The sequence below is a fragment of the Protopterus annectens genome, chromosome 10.part0 (genome assembly GCF_019279795.1).
Source record: "Protopterus annectens isolate FY-2018-M chromosome 10.part0, PAN1.0, whole genome shotgun sequence".
NCBI lineage: Eukaryota > Metazoa > Chordata > Ceratodontiformes > Protopteridae > Protopterus > Protopterus annectens.
The window spans coordinates 436833369-436853886 of record NC_056744.1 but is presented as its reverse complement, the minus strand read 5'-3'; the positions used below and the strand labels follow the sequence as shown (position 1 = coordinate 436853886).

The window sequence follows — 20518 nt, the reverse complement described above, 5'->3', positions numbered from 1 at the left end:
GCCCATGAATATGTATTTCAACTTGTTCCTGTCAAACTCCTGTAGCGATTGTTTTACTTGGGTCATGTAGTTACTCTCTGCACACAGCCTGATACCCAAAGCAAAATAGCAAGTACCCAAAGCAAGATAGCAACTTTTCTGCACCTGTCCTTGTAGGAAGTGACCTCAGCACAAGAAGCTGTAGTAATTGGTTGTTTTGGACCATTTCTAGCTCTTTTGTAGTTCACTGTTTAAAATCCGCCTCTGGGCGTTTTTTTCTGGCTATACTGCTCAGACAAGCTCCTCGTGGTTCTGCAGAGTGATCCTAGCAGCAGGGAACTCAGAAAAGCAACTACTTTCTGGATTTAAGTATCTTTGCTTTTTTTTCACTTGGAATAGCTTCTGTAGCTTACCCAGAACTAGCTTGAACTGTTTTTTAACTGTTTGCTGCATTATTTTAAAATCTGCACTTAGTTACATTTTAGTCGAATTTGATCGAAAGTTTGTTTAATTTAACTGTGGAGGCTGCCCACTAAAGTGTGCTAGCCTGTGTAATTTATCACTGTTTCTGCATTTTCTGTGTTCCTCTACCAAAAAAACAAAAAAATAATCCTTGTTTTCCTGCCTCTCCTCGACTAGTTTAGTCCAGTTTACAGGCATTGCTGTATTCTGGGCTGTGGTGTAGTTCCTGTGTTGTCCATTACCTTACTTGGATAGAAGGAAGTTTCTTTGCTCACCAGTGGGAGTGGGGAGCCTTGAGCAGCCTACCTGTCCCTGTAGGAAGTGACCTCAGCACAAGAAGCTGTAGTAATTGGTTGTTTGGGACCATTTCTATCTCTTTTGTAGTTTACTGTTTAAAATCCGTGTTTGCACGGCTTTGTGCGGTTGTGTGCATAGCCCAGCGCCGGTTAAACTTTTTCTGGCTCCGCCAAGTCTGCTCTTCAAATTTTCTCTTAAGGAAGCTCTACTCTTAGTATAACCAGACTACTCACTATATTATAAGCCTAACACTTGTTCTCAATACTTCTCTACTAAGTAAGCACTCTCGTACTAAGTAAAGCACTACATCTACTTACCACCCCTGTGAATATCCACTTCCCTTAAAGGTACAGCACTCCCTTATACTGTTCTAGCATGTTGAGTGGTAGATTACTGGCGTAGTCTCCAATTCAGCTGGTCAATCTGGGTATCGAGACAATGCTACAATTGTCTCATGTACACAGACAACCCTCTCCTCCTCCCAACAAACACAAATACATGAGAGATGCAACTATATAGCCAAACTGGAGGCTGAACTCTCTGAACTCAGGGCTGGCATGACCAGACAGGAGGAGATGGCAACCACCCACACAACAATCCCAGTCCCACATAGACCTACCGCAACTGCAAACCAAACACATAAAAACACAAAGACATACTCGGAGGCTCTAATAAAAAACTTACCAAAACAACAGAGGCTCCCAAAGCAGACATCCAAAAATCCACCACCTCAAAACAAAACACATGCAACACATACTTCAATAAATCAGTGTGTCAACCAATCACAGCCCTTAAGGCCATACACCTTGCCTGATACATTAGTAATAGGTGACTCTATAGTCAGACACACTGATGTCCCGCTGACCAGGCTGAACAAGGAGAAGGTGACTGTGAGCTGTCTATCGGGAGCTAGGATCCGCCACATAACACACACACTCAAGCCACTCCAAAGCAAGTACAAATATGACTCCGTCATTGTCCATGCTGGTGTGAATGACCTGAAATGTACCTCCCTGGACTACATGAAGAGAGACATAGAGGAGCTCTCTGATTATGTAGCCCAGGCTGGTATGACCCTGACTCTGAGCCGCATCTTGCCCTCACCAAGAATGATACCACAATACAAAGACAAGATGATCAGCTTTAACAATTGGCTCAAGTACTGGTGTCATTCTAAGGGGATCCAATGTCTGTCTGCCTGGGATGACATGTTGGACAAGCCACGCTGCTTCGCAAGGGATGGCTTACACCTGTCACCACTGGGCTTCTGGATATTGTCTAAGGCTCTTGCCACCCCCATAGTGCCTTTTTTAGGCAAGGCTCAAAAGACAAACCCACCTCCTTAGAAAACAAAAATGGAAAAAAACTAAGGGTAATGCTGCTCAATGCTGATGCACTCCTCAGCATGGAGAACATCGACGTCTGTGCAGTAACTGAAACCTTGTTCAAGGCTCCTGAGAGAACCCCAGCGCTACCAGGCTATACCTCGTATCATGCTTTTCGGCCCCAAAACCCGGGTTGAACCACAAAGGGAGGGGGGGAGTGTCCATTTTCATCAAGGACACCCACACCTTCAGGTTAGTAGCAACACATGAAGCATCAGAGACCATACAGGTGCAACTAACCATAGGCAAAATTGCTATACAACTGGTAGCATGTTACAGACCACCATCCCAATCTCAAGAACCCCACTCAGCCTTCCTGAAGACATTGGAGGATATGAATGTATCACAAAATACCATCATACTGGGAAACTTCAACTACCCAAACATAGATTGGGTACATTATTCTAGCCCTAATACCCTAGCCCAAAGGTTCCTTGGAATTCATAAATTCAAATGCATTGGAACAACTAGTCACCTCTCCCACTAGGGGAGATAATATACTAGACCTGATCATCACAAACATGGGGACAAAATGCTCCACACCAGACGTATACCCCTCACTAGTGAGATCTGACCACAAACTAATCATGCTGGATATACATATCCCACCTCCACCCCCACCACAAAAGACCACAGTGAAAAACTTTTCAAAAGCAGACTTCACTCTTCTAAGACTGAGATGGTACCCTTTAAGCCCACTGTGCCAGTGGATACCACATCCCACAATGCCGAATCCTTCACAAGTGCTTTCTATGGACATCTGCAAGAATGCATGGATCATGCAATCCCAAACAAATCCAAGTCGCTCTCCACCAAAGGTAAATGTCCTGTCTGGTGGACCTCAGACATAAATTGTATAACAAAAGAAGGAAGCTACTGCACGTCAGAGCAAAATCCCATGAAGGGAAGACATCTCTGATCAACATTAGCAGAAAACTACGTTCTCTCATAAAAACATCCAAGCCAACTTTGAGAGGAAAATCGCTAAGGACACTAAAGATAACCACAAAGCCTTCTTCAGCTATGTTATGGAAGAAAAGCTCCACCACAGTACATTTATATTAACAAGTGAATTTCAAACAGTTGCATTTCTCATGAATCAAAAGTATGAGACTGGTACATACAGTAAAATATTTATATCAACAATTAAGTCTATACAGTTGTTCCAGTTATAAAATCTTGCTGATGCAAATGGATTTACTGCTGAAGGGAACATTTATTGTAAAGAAGTTTAGTGTTCTTTCATTTCAGTAAAGAAAGTTTGCAAGGAGTTAAATATGTAATGAAGTCCTATAATTATGTATGAAGGAAGATTTTAGTAATGTATTGGTTTGTAAAGAGTTAAAGAGATGTATTGAAGTAAGTTTTAAAATGTAGGAGGGGGATGAAAGATGTTAGTATTGTATAGGATGACGGTGGTAATAGCCTAAGACAGAGCATGGTATAAGATTGTTTCTGTTTAGAGTGTATCCAGCTGTGATCCATAAGGTGGGTTCCTCTGCATCTAAGCGACCCCGCAAGCCCCCACATCAGTGGCTTTGCTTGGTCATCAAGGTTGGTAAGCAGTTTCGAAGCTTCAGACTTGGAGCAGCTGATGAGGTCCTTTTTGCAGACTAAGATGCAGTTAGGTCTTATCTCTTCAGATCCATGATGTCTTCCCAGAACCTCAGCTCAATCACCCTGGTTTCCTCCCTTGATCTCTGTAGATACGAGGTCCCCTGGTCCATCTGTATGCCCACCCTCTGGGTCTGATCCAACAGTGTGGCTATCCTCTGCTCAGACTCCTACCTTTGCTCTTGTTGATTCCAGCTGTGTTGGAGCCGACTGGACCTTGGAGGGCATGGCATTGATGCTAGCATTCCTAGAGTCCCTACTGCTTGGAGCTTTGGCATTTGAGAACTCGTCTCTGGTCATGATGTCAAGCAAGGAGTAGCTCCCCCAGATTTGGGTGTGTCTCTGGTGTCAAATAACCAAATAAGCTGAGCAAACGTCGCAAATTCAAACTGAAAACCAAAAGAAGGTGAGGAATCACCAAGTCACCCCAGCCTTGTGTAGTCAAGAATAAAATATTCCGAAAGGAGAGTGTGCAAGTTCGCCAGAGTTAAAAAAGTTTTATTGATTGTAGTTGAGAACTTTTGTCCATACAATGAGCTGGACTTCTTCATAACTGTTTACAACAAATTGGTCATATTTAAATATCCATTGTTTCAGTCAACCAACCTAAGAAAATTAAAAGCCCCCCCCCCACACACACACACACACACACACACACACACACACACACACACACACACACACACGATAAAAAGTCTACATAGAAAATAACTTGGAAAATGGCAAAAGTTTGAGTAAATATTCAAAAAGACAAATTGTTCATACGTCTGATGCTCTTAGTTTTAGGGCACTGCTTACAGAAATAGTGTCATTCAACCCTGGAAATACACTGGCATTTAATCTGCCACATGAACTCCGTAAACTCCAGTCTAGACTCCCAGGGTCCACCTCTAGGGTTTACAAACACTTTTTTTCCCAGTATAAAGAAAAACTCTGTGCTTTTATGACACTTTAATTTGTTTAAATAGAACGTTATTCATATGTTGCTCATCATTGTCATAATACTCGTAAATTCTCCTCTTAAGGTAACGTTCAGCCTTGCCTACAATAGGCATGGCAGAAATCACAAAAAGCTAAGCCTAGTATTGCTAAGCCTTAAGGTAAGCCTTAGCATTGGTTCTAATGGTCATTTATAATAAATTTATAGTTAATAGACTTTAGGTAAAAGTTGGTGACTTGAATTGCAATACATGCAAGTCCCACATTTTTTAGACTGTATTTTATTGATGGCCTCCTCCTGTCCACATTCTATTCACTCAAGTTATATTGTCGCGTATGTGAAAAATTTTCCCCAAATATCTTATTAAAGGTGTTATAACTAATGCATTTCCAGTTGTCTATTAGAATTTTCTTAATCTGGTTGCTACCATTACCATACTTAATAGCCATACTCGTCATAATTTTTAGAATCTATGGCTGTGGTGGTTGTGGGGCAGTGTTTAGACCCAATACCTAATAAGGGTCCAAATGTGTTCATTTATTGAATTACCTCACTTTTAAGTTCTAGTATGTATGGGGGTAGCCCCTTTCTAGAAATATAACCAGATTATCAGTATCTATATGTTCTAATCCTTTGTCCCTTACCTAAACCCCTTTTCTGGAACATAGGGTGGTTGCTATTAAAATTTAAAAAATTATTAGGCAAAGGTGCATTTCCTAAATAGTTTAGAATAAAGTCTGTTTTATTCTGGCCTTTCTAATGGTGACATCTAGATAGTCTGCTCATAGTATTGAGAAGTAAATTGTAAAAAAAAAAAAAAAAAAAAAAATTCTGTTGAACTGAGAAAATGCACAAAATCATCAGTGCTCTTTCATACCTTCCCATGATATAAATATATCGTCCAGAAAATGAAAGAAAGCAACTGTGCTCCATGTGACTAAAAGTAAAAGACATATTTTGCTCCTAGTATCGTAGTATATTGGCATACAGTGGTGCACAAGCCACACTCATCGCTACAGCTTTTTCGTGTTTAAAACACTTTCCTTCAAAAAATAAGTAGTTATTGGACAAGGACTATCACTATAAATTCCCATAGGTATTAATTTCTCAGAGAGAAGTCATACTACAACAAACTTGTCTAAACCAATCCAACCCTATGTCATGGGGAATACAAGCGAAAAGATTAACCACATCAGCCCTGGCCATATTCAACTGATCATGCAAATCGTGCCTATCATTTTTTAAAATCCCATGAATCTTTCAGAATATGTGAATAGCCATTAAAAAGCTTGTTAAATTCTGTCAATGTATAAGACGAGGGGGAGCATCTTGGAACTAGAAGCAGCCACCATCGGGTGTAAGGGTGGGGGATCTGCTAGGCTTTTGTGTATTTTGGGAATACCAAAAATAGCCAGGGTAACTGGAAAACCAACTTTAAAAAGCAGTTTACTATCATTTATGACTTGGGTAAATACGGTTAAAAACGCATCTATCTTGTAATAAGAATGGTTTTCTTCATTAATAGAAACTCTCATACTGAGATTCATTGTTTTAACAAATATTTTGCCAACATAGTCATGTCTATTAAAATGATCTTCCCCCTTGTCAGGTTTCATGTATTTTACATCCCTACAATTCGCAATAGAGAAATCTCATCACTTGTCAAATTTGAATTAAAGGGTGTATTATGCAGTTTCCTTATCTCGTTCACAGAACTTTTCATAAAGTTGAAGTGTAGGGTGTAAAACAGGATTTAAAGGAGTTCTTTTTAGTAAAATTCCTCACTTCATAATCAATGCCTCATTAACAAAAAAAAAGTCAAACTGAGTTTACAAACATAAAGCTTCAATTCAGTTAACACATCACCAATAGTACAGGATCTAGGCACAAATGTAAACCCTTTACTAAAAAGCTTAAGATGTCTTTCTTCTTTGTTCATGTGACTGTAATAAGTTTTGAAGCCTCTCTAGTTTAAAATGGATGGTATACTAGTGGAAAAATCAAAACTTCCACTAGTACTACAATCATTTATTTCAGACCCTTCAGAAGTAGTGAGATTTGGTCAAACTTGGTGATATGTCTGTAATGGTATGTCAATATGGATGTCGGCCCCCATCTCTGGTTTGACTGTTCTTGGTCCACCTATTCTTGGCTTTGTGATGGTTGGCATAGGGTGGAGTTTGTTCTCGTTGTTTCTGTGCTGTCCTCTTAGATCAGCACAGTTTGGGAAAGTTTTCCAGCCCTAAAAAATTGTCCTCTCCGCTAGCTTCTAAACCATCCTCACCTTCTACCGATCCATCAGCAGGGTCACCATCCACTGAATTTGAATTCAACAAATTGTTAAATTTAGGTTTAGGATATGCACTCTCTGTGGTATTCGCTTTCATCCCTCAGTAGTTTCTTAATCTTTTTTCACTTTTTCAGTAATGCCATCAACATGCCTAAAAATATTGTAATCCTTTTAATGTCAAATAATAAATCATTCTTAAGAGAAGAATCTAGCTTTTGAATATTGTTCATTGGCTCAGTCATAACTGTCTCATTATATTGTATAATAAGCTCCATCATTCTGCAACCACACAAGTAAAGCAGTCAAAATTGAAGTCCTTAGCAGTGCCATTTCGGAACTTCCAAAGGCGTAACCATTTTGGTATGCATTTGCTGGAAAGGCATGCTTTCGAAATACGTATTATCCAGCTGTAATGTTTTTAACCAAGTAAGTTTCTCTGAAAAGTTTTAGCTGTGAATCAAAAGATACTTACTTTTTCAAGCATTCCCATTGTAATGTGACTAAAGAGAGCACAGTTGAAATCCGGCAATGAAATCCACATCAATGTGTTTGTTAGAACCACCATGCTCTTGCCCGACTGGCTGCTGAGAGTGCAAGAATGTTATCCCTCATAATATCTGGTCACTTATCCACTTCCAAATGAACAGGTCGAACCATACCCATTGTGGTTGCATGGGGGGGGGGGGGGGTTAAACTCCTAGTCTCCAAATGTAAAATGTTAGATGAGTGTACAGTAGAACTATTACCGGTAATGTCTTGCTGAAAAAGGTGACTACACGAGGCTGGGGTGAATTGGCGATTCCTCGCTTTCTTTTGGTTTTCATGCATCTTCAAATACTGGGACTGTCTTTTCTGGGAGATCAGCATCTGCCTCCACATTTGATGTGGAGAGGATGTGCTCCACTAAGGAGATGGATCTGGCTTTCTCAGCCGATGTTCCATCAGATTCTCACTGCTTGCACCCAGTTATCAGCCTGCTTCTGGATAGCTTATGCTGGTTGACCTCCAAGCCACTCCCCTGTTGAGGATTCCTGCCCCCCCCCCCCCAGCTTTGCCAGAGCATGAGGTTTCTGGCAAGAAGCGGTGCAAGAGGAAGCACCTATCCTCCCCTGAAGAAGCCTCTCTGAGGATACTGACCTCAAGGAAGAAGGATCCCCTAAGTCACTGCGGGTGACACTTTGGTGATCTTTTGGAGTTTTGCTAGCACAGGGGCTGAACCACTGCAGTCCCCCCTCCCTATTGGTGTCATTTTTCGAGGCCTTTGGAATGGACCCATCCACATTTTGGGTGTTGCCCCCTTCACATACACTCATGAACCTAGTGTCTCAGAGGGTCTGTGAGGAACCAGACAGTGGAGCCTATTCCTAAGAAGCCTGACAAAATTCTCTCTTCCCAAGGATCGACTGCATTGGAATAAGGGCCGTGCCATGGATATGATCATAGTGGCGGCCACCACAAAGAAAGAAATCCCTGGGGAGAGTTCTTCGGTTCATTCCCCCAGAGTCTCGGGCTTTGGACAGTCTACTGAAGTGATCTTGTGCCTCCGTGACATTCGCTCTGAGAGCACTGAGCTTGCATATCCCACTTGACCAGAATTCGGTGTGATCTTGTGGTTGAAGTGTCAAAGATACAAGAGTCTTCAGAGATTCAGAATACTCTGGAGACTGTTAACCCTGCAGTCTATTGCCAACATTTCCATGAGGCTCATTTTGAATGTAGATGGAGTATCCTGAGCAGCTGACACGGGCAATTGCCATGCGACACCACACTTGACTGTGTCTGTGCAGCTTTGCAGGTGCTTCAAGGCATCCTTAATGCACCTTTTGATGGCTCTTAGTTTGGGCCTAAGGTCAGACACTTGGTAGGAGTAAACAAGAGACGACTCTGTTCATCGTAGGAGTGTGGTTTGCTACCCTTGAGAGAACCACCTCAAATCAGAGGGAAGTCTTAAAGTTGCAGCAACCTTCCCAGGATGCTGCTTCAGAGGGTTCTGCCTGTGGATTGGGGGGGGGACGTGTCTGTGGCAGGGGTGGTCTGCAAAATCAGGGCTTCCACAGAGCCTTCTCCAGCGGACCCTTTCAGAGCTCCTGAAGAGTTGCCCAACTGTTGTGCTCTGGTGGCATTATTTCCATCAGTCTGAGACTTTAGGCAGCAGACTAGATTCAAAAGCTGCTGGTAAATAGTCATCCATGAGGTCCTACCAGACCAGTGAAGATTTGGAGGCTAGCAATTTCTGCTATTGAGCACTTAACTGCTCCTCTGTCTTCTAGGTTTGAGGTCAAACAATTTCTTAAAGGCACCCCTCATATCAGACTTTCCCAGGAAGCCTAGTCCGCCTTCCTGGGACCTCAGTTTTGCTCTTAAAATTTACTCTAGCTCCTTTTGAGCCTGTTTCAGCTTCCTTGCACGATTGTACTTGAAAGACTGTTATTTTGGCCCTTATGCAGTTAAGAGAGTATCTGACCACTTGGCTCTCATGGCTGTTCCTCCATTTTTAGTTTTTTGCTGAGACTGTCTCTCCATACTACTCATTTTATGCTCAAGGTGGTAAGTGAGTTGTCTGTTAATCCGTCTATTAATTTGCCTTTTTTTTCCTTCTCTGCAGTCTGACAGTGAAGTTCTTCGCACATTAGATTTGTATAGCTCTGATATTATTTGGATAAGGCTATTCACAAATCTGAGCAACTTTGTTTCCTTTCAGCCCAGGTCTTTGTGTTTGGCAGTTTCTAAACCATCTCTTCCTGGATTTCCAAGGCCATTTCCTTTTGTTACCCTCTACAGACTAGGAAAGACATTTACCATGAAAAGGCTAATTCTACCAGAGCTGTTGCTTCTGGTGCTTTTTTCAAAGGAGTGGATTCTATCCTTGAGGCTGCTACTTGGACTTCTGTAAGTTGGATGTTATTTCCAGAGTAAGAGCCGGCTTTGCTGGAGCTATTGTGCATGAATTTATAGAGGGCTCTTCGTGACTTCTTCCTCCCAGGTTTCCTCTTGAACTTTTGTACTCTCTTGCATGAGGAATACTGCAATGTGTAAAATCTTACCATAAGATGTCCTTATCACTGTTGCAGTATTCGCGCTCTCCCTCCTACCTCCTCTTCTCTATTCCTCTTGCCGCTTTGGTCAGGGATAATTATTTTCTCCTCCTGGATGCATATGTTCCTCCTAGACCCTAGGGGCATTCTGTTCCATATGGGGTTTTTCAGTTGAGGTATGTGTCCATACGTCACCTTTACACCCTGCACATTGCATACATATGACGTACAATATCTGTGAACCCTAAAGTCTTTGGTATACTGGCTGTACGTGAGGCTATCCTTGGCAGGAGATTACTTAGATGAGGAGTACTGCAACACAGAAGAGAAGGACATCTACGGTTACAGTAAGATTTTACTCAACTGTACTTTTTTGGTCCTATGGCACTTATAAATTGTATTACCTGGTCTTTGCTGCCTTGCAGATGTACTGATATTCTGTCACTTATATACTCACTTATAATACTGCATGCAGCAGAGATGGCATAACACTGCTTGTGAGATGGCCCTGCTGGATACTACAAAAAAAATCATAATCCCTGTATTATGAAGACCAGGAAAAGAGAATCCTGTATCTACTGTTACATAATTAACAAACACAACTGTATTGAAACTGAGCATAATTTCTGGAAAGGCTCTTCCAGAAGCAGTGCTTCTTTGTTACATAGCTGCTATTGAGGTAGAGTTGACTATCTTAAGATTTTGAAAAGTTATACTGTCTGATTTTTTTTTAAACTATATATACAGTCTTCTCATCCAAACTTAAAGGTATGTGGTGTGTTGGAGTAAAAGTTATCCGAATTCAAAGCCTTTAAGGATGGAGAGAGAAATTGCCAAGAAAAGCTAGCAGGCTTTTTTTGTTTGTTGATTCTGATGAAAACATTATAAACTGCCACTTTTTTCTTTTAGAACACAAGGTCAGACATTTGCAAATACCAGCTCCTCTCGCTCTCATGCCTGTTTCCAAATAATTCTTCGAAAAGATAAGAAGCTCCATGGCAAATTCTCTCTAGTTGATCTGGCAGGTAATGAACGTGGCATTGACACTTCGACTACTGATAAACAAACCATAATGGAAGGAGCAGAGATCAACAAGAGTCTACTTGCTTTAAAGGTATGTGGTATTTTCTGCAGGGCAGAAGCAGAGCTCCTAACTGAAATGAAGCTTTTTTTCAGCTTGGCAAGAATGCTGAGCAGATAAATAGCAGATGGTTAATTGTAGCCAATTACAATTCCATATGTTTTTGTATGGATCACTTTTGCAGCCACCATCTTTGGGAACTCAGTCACTGGTGAGGTCTGATGTCTGAGTGTACATCCTTCCTCCCAGCCAAGCCAACTTCTTCCCGTGAATATAGCCACATTTCTAATAAAACTGGTGATTTCAACCTACTTGTTTAGTCTTTTTTTTTTTTGTTACTATGGTATCGCTCTACATTTTGAATGTGGCATTTAGTTCAGAGGTTTGGTTTTCAACAGTTCAGAGCTGACCAGATAAGTAGCCCTTTGGGTAGTTTTTCCCCTGTTTTGTATTGCTTTTTGATTAAATTAGTTGCTGAATTTAGTTTAGCAATTGTGGATGACAGTAGGCTTATGTCCACCCAGTAGAAAGTGTACGCACGTAGACTCTAGATTGTCCCAAAAGACTCATTCTCAAGAGTTTTTTGGTTTTGGTTCCCCTTATTTGCACTCCCTTCAGCATGCTTGCTTGGGAGGGAAGGGGGTGGAATTGCTCTGCAACCATAGTCTGTTTTACTTGCCCCAAGAGTCGTGCCCCTAAGACTGAAGGTGTAATGGATTCCTGATGCCCCCATCCAAGGAGCTGCTATTCACCCCTTTCCACAGCAGCAATTTAATGCCATTCTGAGAGTCTCACTGCTTTACTTCCCCATCCTAACCTCCACCCACAGCTCACTGACGTCTTGTCTAGCTAGATGAGCATTAAGGTCTTCCGGGTGGCATGTCATGCTCCTGGCTGATAGGCTAGTTATTCCTTCCTCTTCTGTTCATTTTACCTTCTCTGGCAATCCTTAAAATTCTTATCTCCATCAGAGCTGCAAGAGACCTACCTCACATGCTCCCTCCCTCTCCAGGTTAAGCTTGTCCATTCTTTGATACCTGCACCATCATGCTCCAGTGCCATTAATCAAACTTTGGTCACCTATGATGTAGTCGAGGATTTGTTCCTCTACTCCACCAGCATATGCTAATATCCTTCTTACACTCTGGAACATCCTACAAGCTGTCCTTCTGTTTGTGTGCTAAGTTTAGCAAGAAAATCCTATGAAGGCAGCAAGTTCACATGTGCTAGGAAACTCCCCAACATTCATCCTTCTCCCCTGCAAGAATGACGTGCATGGCAATGTTGTTCTACCATGAAAAGGATAAGTGGGAGACCTTGGAATGTCGACTGGTCTGTCCGATCCACCTAGGTTCAAGTCTTCAGCTTTGCCAAGGTACTTGGTTAGCACTCGACCCTGAAGCCTGTTACTGAGGTTCCTTGTGCTGCTGCTGTGGAATCTATCATGCTTTAAGTTGCAGGTGTGTCATATTAGCCACAGTCAGGTGTATGTTCACATATTTTAAACTTTGGTTGGTCATATCAGAATAAATGAGATAACACAATCTGAGTGCCTGAAATTATAGTGGAAGACCTAAGCATCTAAGGATTATACACCCACCTTTTTGCATTCTTAACTACATGTGGTAGCCAGATGGAAAGTGTCCTCGTACTAAACTGTCATACAGGCACCCTCAGTGCTGTCAGAAGCTTGCCCGATAATAGCACCATTCTGCAAAACTTGTCAGCTCTTTTCAGCTACCCACTTCTAGGTCAGACTTCTCTGATTCGGGAAGGAAGTTCAGGTATAGGTTTCAGATTTCCTGCTTTCTGAACTATGACACTGAGTACAGTAATGCCTTCATATATGAAGATACCTTATCTATAGTGCAGACCTATTTCAAATGGACTATTAGAGAAGTCCCAGGTGTCCTAAAAAGATGCATTGACATTTTGGGCTTGGAAGCCCCAAAGTCTTTAGCTATTCTTCCAAGTCTTTGAAGATCCATTTAATATGGTATCATTAGAACCAGTCTCCAAACTGCTGGCTCCCAAGAAGCTTGTCTTTTTCTATGGTCCAGGATATTATTCATTTATCTTTATAAGAATCTAGTGACGGGTCTGCAGTGGTGCTGTTGAATACTCCAGAGGAGTTTAAATCTGTTCCAGCCCTAAATAAATAAATAAAAATAAATTTATTTTTCTTACTTCTATAAACACTATACCCGACTCACCACTCTCTTTTAACTTCCAGCCAGTGTCCACATCCTTTATCAGATCCCTTTTGAAAAAACTGAAGCCAACCACCCTTTCAGCCGATCTTCTGCCGGCTGAATACCTGCAAATTGCTGCAGATGTCGTAGCCTACCCTATCTCAATCCTAATTAACAGAACCATAACCGAGGCCTCAATCCCCTCAATTTGGAAAATATCCTATGTTATTCCACTCCACAACTATCCAACTATAGACCTATAGCCATACTATCACCACTTGCCAAAATTATGGAAAAGTGCATGCACAACCAACTAATGCTCTATCTAACCCAAAATAAACTACTCACAGACTCTCAACATGGATTCAGACCCCATCATAGTACAACCACTGCCCTCCTCTCTTTTACTGAAAACATTAATCTTAACCGGAATAATAAAAAAATATCCTCCGCTCTCTTCCTGGACCTATCGAAAGCCTTCAATATGGTAAACCATCAGTTACTTCTATATACTTTAAAAACCCTGTATCTAGATACTCCAGCCCTTGACTGGTTTCAAGCTTACCTCACTGGGAGACGAGCAGTAATGTGGCAAAACAAGCTCTCCTGCCTACTACCAAATACCATAGGAGTTCCTCAAGGTTCCATATTAGGACCTCTCCTCTTTTCAGTCTTCATAAACGACATCCAGTCATCCCTGAAGCCACCTGCATTCAATATGCAGATGACTCGACTATAATATGTTCCAATGCCTCTCTTGCAAATCTACTAACTACCACCCAACATAGCTTCACCAAAGTCGAAAACTGGCTTGCCAACCATCTCCTGATCTTAAATCCAAACAAAACCAAGTTACTTCTCTTCTACCCAACCAATAGATCTCCGACTGAAAACTTCACTATAAAATCCAATAATGGGACCATCATCTCCCAGACACCTATACAAAGCTATTAGGAGTAAACATTGATAATAAACTCAGATTTGATATACATATCAACCAAGCCATTAAGTCAGTCAACAAGAAACTTGGGACCCTATATAGAATTAAAGCCTTCCTTACTCCGAATGCCAGGGCAGCCACAGCCACGTTCACACCTCCTACTATGTGCCTTTTCCGTCCTCCTCACCCTTACCCTTAACAAATCTGATCTAGAAGCTCTCATCCTATAATCACATCACATTGTTTTACGTTTGTTAGGCCACACCACTGTACACCACTGAAAAAGCTTGGAAAAGCTTGATGGATAGAATTCTTCTCACCACACCCAACTCCTTAGCATCTTCAGGCCTTCAAAACAAAAATACAACACTAGCCCCAAAACCCCAAAAACAAAATACTAATCCACTAAACTCCTATCGCAGCACCAGCCAGCAAACTCAGCCCTCCTCCAAACAACCTCTCAAACTCCAGTGGTGGGTGATGCCATTTGCCACTGAAGAAAAATATAAAATAATATCATCTATCACCCAAAATAACATTCTTTTCTACTCTCTCATCTGTAAAAATTGTCAATACCACTCTACTTCATGTCACACTGGCTATGTCCTTGCTCAAACCCAGACTAGCTCTGTGCCATTAACTAAAACATAAACAACTAGCTAAGATGATAAGTACTTTGTATACTGTGAAAGAAATCTGTATCCTGTCTAACTCTGTCATTATACTGCCTACCATCCTTGCTAATGTTATTAATGTTACATTTGTAGCAATCTCAGAAATAGTAATGGCAGTCTTGTACTTGTATGTAAATAGCCCATGTTTTATCAAAACATGGCAAAACAAGCTCTCCTGCCTACTACCAAATACCATAGGAGTTCCTCAAGGTTCCATATTAGGACCTCTCCTCTTTTCAGTCTTCATAAACGACATCCAAACAGTCATCCCTGAAGCCACCTGCATTCAATATGCAGATGACTCGACTATAATATGTTCCAATGCCTCTCTTGCAAATCTACTAACTACCACCCAACATAGCTTCACCAAAGTCGAAAACTGGCTTGCCAACCATCTCCTGATCTTAAATCCAAACAAAACCAAGTTACTTCTCTTCTACCCAACCAATAGATCTCAGACTGAAAACTTCACTATAAAATCCAATAATGGGACCATCATCTCCCCAGACACCTATACAAAGCTATTAGGAGTAAACATTGATAATAAACTCAGATTTGATATACATATCAACCAAGCCATTAAGTCAGTCAACAAGAAACTTGGGACCCTATATAGAATTAAAGCCTTCCTTACCCCGAATGCCAGGGCAGCCACTAGCTCTGTGCCATTAACTAAAACATAAACAACTAGCTAAGATGATAAGTACTTTGTATACTGTGAAAGAAATCTGTATCCTGTCTAACTCTGTCATTATACTGCCTACCATCCTTGCTAATGTTATTAATGTTACATTTGTAGCAATCTCAGAAATAGTAATGGCAGTCTTGTACTTGTATGTAAATAGCCCATGTTTTTGTTAAGTTCTTTCAGCTCATTTACTGTACCTAATTATCAATGTAACTCTGTTGGAGCTTTTCTCCCCGGGCCTCCACTGAAAAAGGACATGTATCCAGTCGGACCATCCTGGTTAACAAATGTAAAATAAAATAAATAAATAAATAAAATAAATATTTCCAGTGACAAGAAAAGCAGCATCTTGGACCGCTTTTGGGGGGGAACGTTTGTATTACAGAAATCCTAGCTTTCTGGGCTCTAAATTCTAGCCCATATTATTAATTACCCGGGTGAATTTCTCTGCTAGTTGCAGGACATGATCTCTCAACACAGCCCTGAAGGCAAAAGTACTCAGGTGCACCCAAACTCTATGCAGATGGTGAGAAGAGTCATTTAATATGGTTATGATGCTATACATGCAGTCTACAGGTCTGCTGCTGTAGAAATTGATTAGAAGATCTACATAGCTGCTGATGCAGTCCCTGCCAAAGAATTAGAAGACCTAGATTTTCAGGGCACCACTAGGGAAAATAGTTGCTGTTTGAATCCCCAATCCAGGAAATTAAAAATATCAAGAAGGATAAACCAATAGAATTGAAAGAGCACATGTTCCACCTACCAGTCCTGTGTGTAATAGGAAGTGTTATTCAGGATTCACTGTTGCAGTATTAACTCTTAGGATTCCTGCCTGTAAAAGCCTGGCAGCCAATTAAACTTCCAGAACTCTGTGCTTCCAACATCCAAGCCAAAATGACAAGACTCCTTTACAAATGATGCGACTCTGATACAGTCTTGGTGCCCTCCAACACGTGGATCTAGAGCACTAACTCCTCCCTTACCCACAATCCCTCTTTCCCTCTGAATACGTCAGTGAAAATTTGAGTTGTTGCCAACTATGCCAGAGAAGTAGGGTAATAGATGTGTAACGTGTCAGCAGGGCTAGTCGGAGTTTTGTAAAGAATTATGACATTTGTGTATCAAACTGATTTGTACAGGTGCTTGTTTTGAAAATGCATTTGTAAAGCTGCTTGTGTTAACAAACAAAAGTACCAACAGTGGCTCCTACTGAACAGAAAAAGAAATAACACCTGTATGTCAGACTGTTAGAGCTGTTGAAATTAATATTGTAACAAAGGATACTGGAAGAGAAGAAGTTAATCTCAGTCCAGCTAACTTTGAAAAAGATTCTGAAATTAAATTACTTAATTTAAGCCATTAAGATTGTATCTTACAATTCTGATTGCAGCCAGAGATGAAATGTCTGTAAAAACAAGGATTAGGAATCCTGCAATATTGTCCTTGTTAGTGAATGAATCACTACTCTAGAAGGGTGGAAGTTTGAAATTGGTTTGACTTACAGAAACTACAACAGATCTCATCAAAGCTCTAGGTGTGTATGGTAATGCAATTTTGCTAAATCATGGCAGCCTCTAGTAAAGTGGGTAGAGCCGGAACTAGAAGTCAGGTGACCAGATGTGTGTTGTGATGTAATCAGGACTGAAATGATGTTTTAATACAAGATGAGACTGAAATGATGTTTTAATACAAGATGAGACTGAAGTCTCAGCAGTCTGTTTTTGAATCCTGACATAGAAGGATCGCTCACTCAATTCATCTTGCTCGCTTTAGTAAGTATTAATAGCAAACAAGAACGATAGTAAAGTAGCAGCTTGTTGGTAGAGGAAGCAGCAAGACAAACTGATATCAACGTAAAAATGTTTGTCTTGCTTCCTCTACCAACAAGCTGCTACTTTACTATAAATGTTTACGTTTGTTTATTTTTATTTATTTTACATTTATTTTACATTTGTTGACCCGGCTAGTCTAGCTGGAGTAATATCCATTTTCAGTAGAGGCCTGGGGAGAAAAGCTCCACACAAATACAAAGAAATAATGAAAACATAATTTGTAAAAAAAAAAAAAAAAAAAAAAAAAAAAAATAAATGTAAAAAATATGGTTAAACAATAGCATAAAAATTACAAAATTTAGAATAAAATAAAGGGACACAAATAATACCTAGTGATTTTATAAGAAAGTGAATCAAGGATAAGAGGATAAATGAGAGATGCAATAATTAAGAACAGGTTAGAGTAAAAGGGACAAAGGAAATAAAGAAGATTAAGGATCATTGACAGTAAGGAAAGAGTGGAGCAAAAAGAAAGGAACAAGGTAGCAAAGTGGAAAGAGTTAAAACTAAGGCAGAGCAGATAATAGAAGCAACCATATAGAGCAAGAAGTGGTGTTATAGTTTACATTATATGAGCAGGCAGGCAAAAAAGTAGGAGGAAAGTAAAGTTAAGGGAAGAAAGGAGTAAAGGAAAATAGTCAGGTATAGTACAGGAACAAAGACAGTGATTTTGGAAGTAGAGTTTGATATTTTGTTTAAAAAGAGGCAATGATGTGATCATAGTTAAATTGCTAGGTAATAGATTCCATCTTCTACCTACAGTATTAGTGAAGAGAGAGTCGCCGGCTGTATTATTGGATTTTATTAAACTGGCCAAGAGTTTACAAGATGAGCGAAGAGAGTTAAGATTGTTATAAGGGATTAAGAGTTGAGAGAGTATAGGGGTGTTTGGTTGGTAAAGTATTTTATGGGCAATAATAAGTTGAGGGATTACCAGATAGTTTTGGAATTCAAGCCAACCTAGTTGTTTCAGGTTATGACAATGATGGGTTCTGAAGGGGTTACCAGTAGCGAAGCGGGCAATGTTGTTATAGCAGGTTTCCAGTTAAGGTTGGCCTTTTTGAGGTTGGTAAAAAATAGGTGAATCATATAGGAGAGTGGATATGAGATGAGAGAGAGCAATCTTGGTTCTAGCAGGTGGTGTGAGAAATGGCTTAATTCGATATAGAGACCCTAATTTTCTGTTGACTAATTTGATGGTATTGTTAATATGTTGATCGAAAGATAGATTATTGTCTATGGTAATTCCTAAAAGTTTTGTTGTTGAGTCAGGTGAGATGACAGTGGCATTGTTAGAAGAGATGGTGAAGTTTAAGGGGGGGGGGGGGTCCAGGTAGTGGGGGTGAAGAGGAGAAGTTGAGTTTTTTTGGCATTGAGTAGTAGAAACCGACTGGAGAACCAAGATTCTACAGTATTAAAGATTTTTTGCGTAAGTGAGTTAAGTTCAATTGTGGATGATGCTGAGCAGACAATGGTAGAGTCATCTGCATATTGAATGCAGGTAGCTTGAGGGATTATTGCATGAAGATCGTTAATGAAGAGGGCCAAGGATGGAGCCTTGAGGAACTCTGATGGAGACAGGCAATAAGAGATGTGGTTTTCCCAAAGCACTGCTTGTTTTCTGTTACTTAGGATGTAAACCATTTGATGGCTAGATTATTAAAAGAGAGAGATTCAAGAATATTAATTAACAAAGAGTGGTTAACCATGTCGAATGTTTTAGAGAGATCAATAAAGAGGGCAGAGGAGACAAGGTTATTATTGCGGTTCCTGTTGATAGTATCTACAAAGGAAAGCAAAGCAGTGGTTGTACTGTGATGTGGTCTAAAGCCATGTTGACAGTTTGCTATTATATTATGACGAGAGAGGTATTGAACAAGTTGAAGGTGAATACATTTCTCCATAATTTTTGCCAAAGGTGAGAGTAGAGCAATTGGTCTGTAGGTTGAGTAGTCAGTAGCGTTTCCACCTTTATGAAGTGGGATATGTGAGACTTTTCAGATATCTGGGATGGTTCCTTTTTTGATTGTCCTATTTATGAGTATGGATATAAGGTAAGCGACTACTTTGGCAGCTTTTTGGAGAAAAAGAGAAGGGAGCTTATCAGCAGAGGGGGTACATGGTTTTAGTTTATGAATGAGTCTGTATATGAAAGATGTAGAGAGAGGTTGTGGAGAGAAGTTATAGGAAGAGTCTGCTAGGTTACTAGGTGGGTAGAAGTTGTTGGTGTTTAGTTGCCTAGCTAGAGATTGAATAGTTTCAGTAAAGAAAGGGTTAAAAGCATTAGCAGTTAGAAGGGGGGTTTCTGGGGTAGCATTGAGAGGAGAAAGAGTTTTGGATGTTCCTGGGGAAAGGAGTCTATTGACTGAAGACCAGAAGAGTTTAGGATTGTTAAGATGAGTTTGTTGAAATTCACAGTAGAATTTTTTTTGTCAGTTATTATAGCTTTTTTAGTCTGATTTCTAAGCTGGCATTGATATCAGTTTGTCTTGCTGCTTGCTTTAGTAAGTAACCAGAATATAGTAATTCTATACATCAGTCAGGAAAATATAGTGAGATTAGTTAAGTACTGTTTTTCTGTATTTGAATCTGTTCTGTTTTATTTTAATGTTTCCTGTGATTGAAAAACGGGTGTTTATTGTAAATAGATATTTAGTATTTTCATGTTTGTTAAATATCTGAAGTTTTCATGTGGCTGGTCCTTTATAAATATTTCAATCTTTGAGAGTACTTGTATGTGGTGACACTGTAGTAGCTCCTGAAAGCTTTGCTGTTTGGTCAATATTACTATTTGTATTAATTTCACTCGATATAATTGGGTACCCTTGTAATCACCTTAGAGTAGCTGGCTTTAGAGTGTCTGGTGGCAGTAACTACCTTGTAATCTGGGCAAAGGGTAGCAGAGTGAGTAAATCTGTGCCAGCCTTTCCCAAGAGTGTGTCTGTACACGCACAAATGAAATCTCTGCGTGTTTCAGCTGCTTAGAGCATGGAAACGGAGCACTGGATTCACAAAGAGGGTGGTGAAGACTTTGCTTGGACATCAGCTGAGGACTCAACTCTACAGCTGTACCAGTGGAGAGTCTTACTGGGGGCTTGAAGAGCCC

The 20518-nt window shown here is 40.4% G+C and overlaps 1 protein-coding gene across 1 annotated transcript in view; it reads left to right on the top strand.

Annotated features, from left to right (window-relative positions):
• Positions 1-20518, top strand: part of LOC122814170 (kinesin-like protein KIF2C) — a 1072320-nt gene that overhangs the window by 1003439 nt on the left and 48363 nt on the right. The window contains exon 10 of the mRNA XM_044086781.1: positions 10912-11116. Within this exon, the coding sequence (XP_043942716.1) occupies positions 10912-11116 (205 nt within the window). The remainder of the gene's footprint in view (positions 1-10911; positions 11117-20518) is intronic.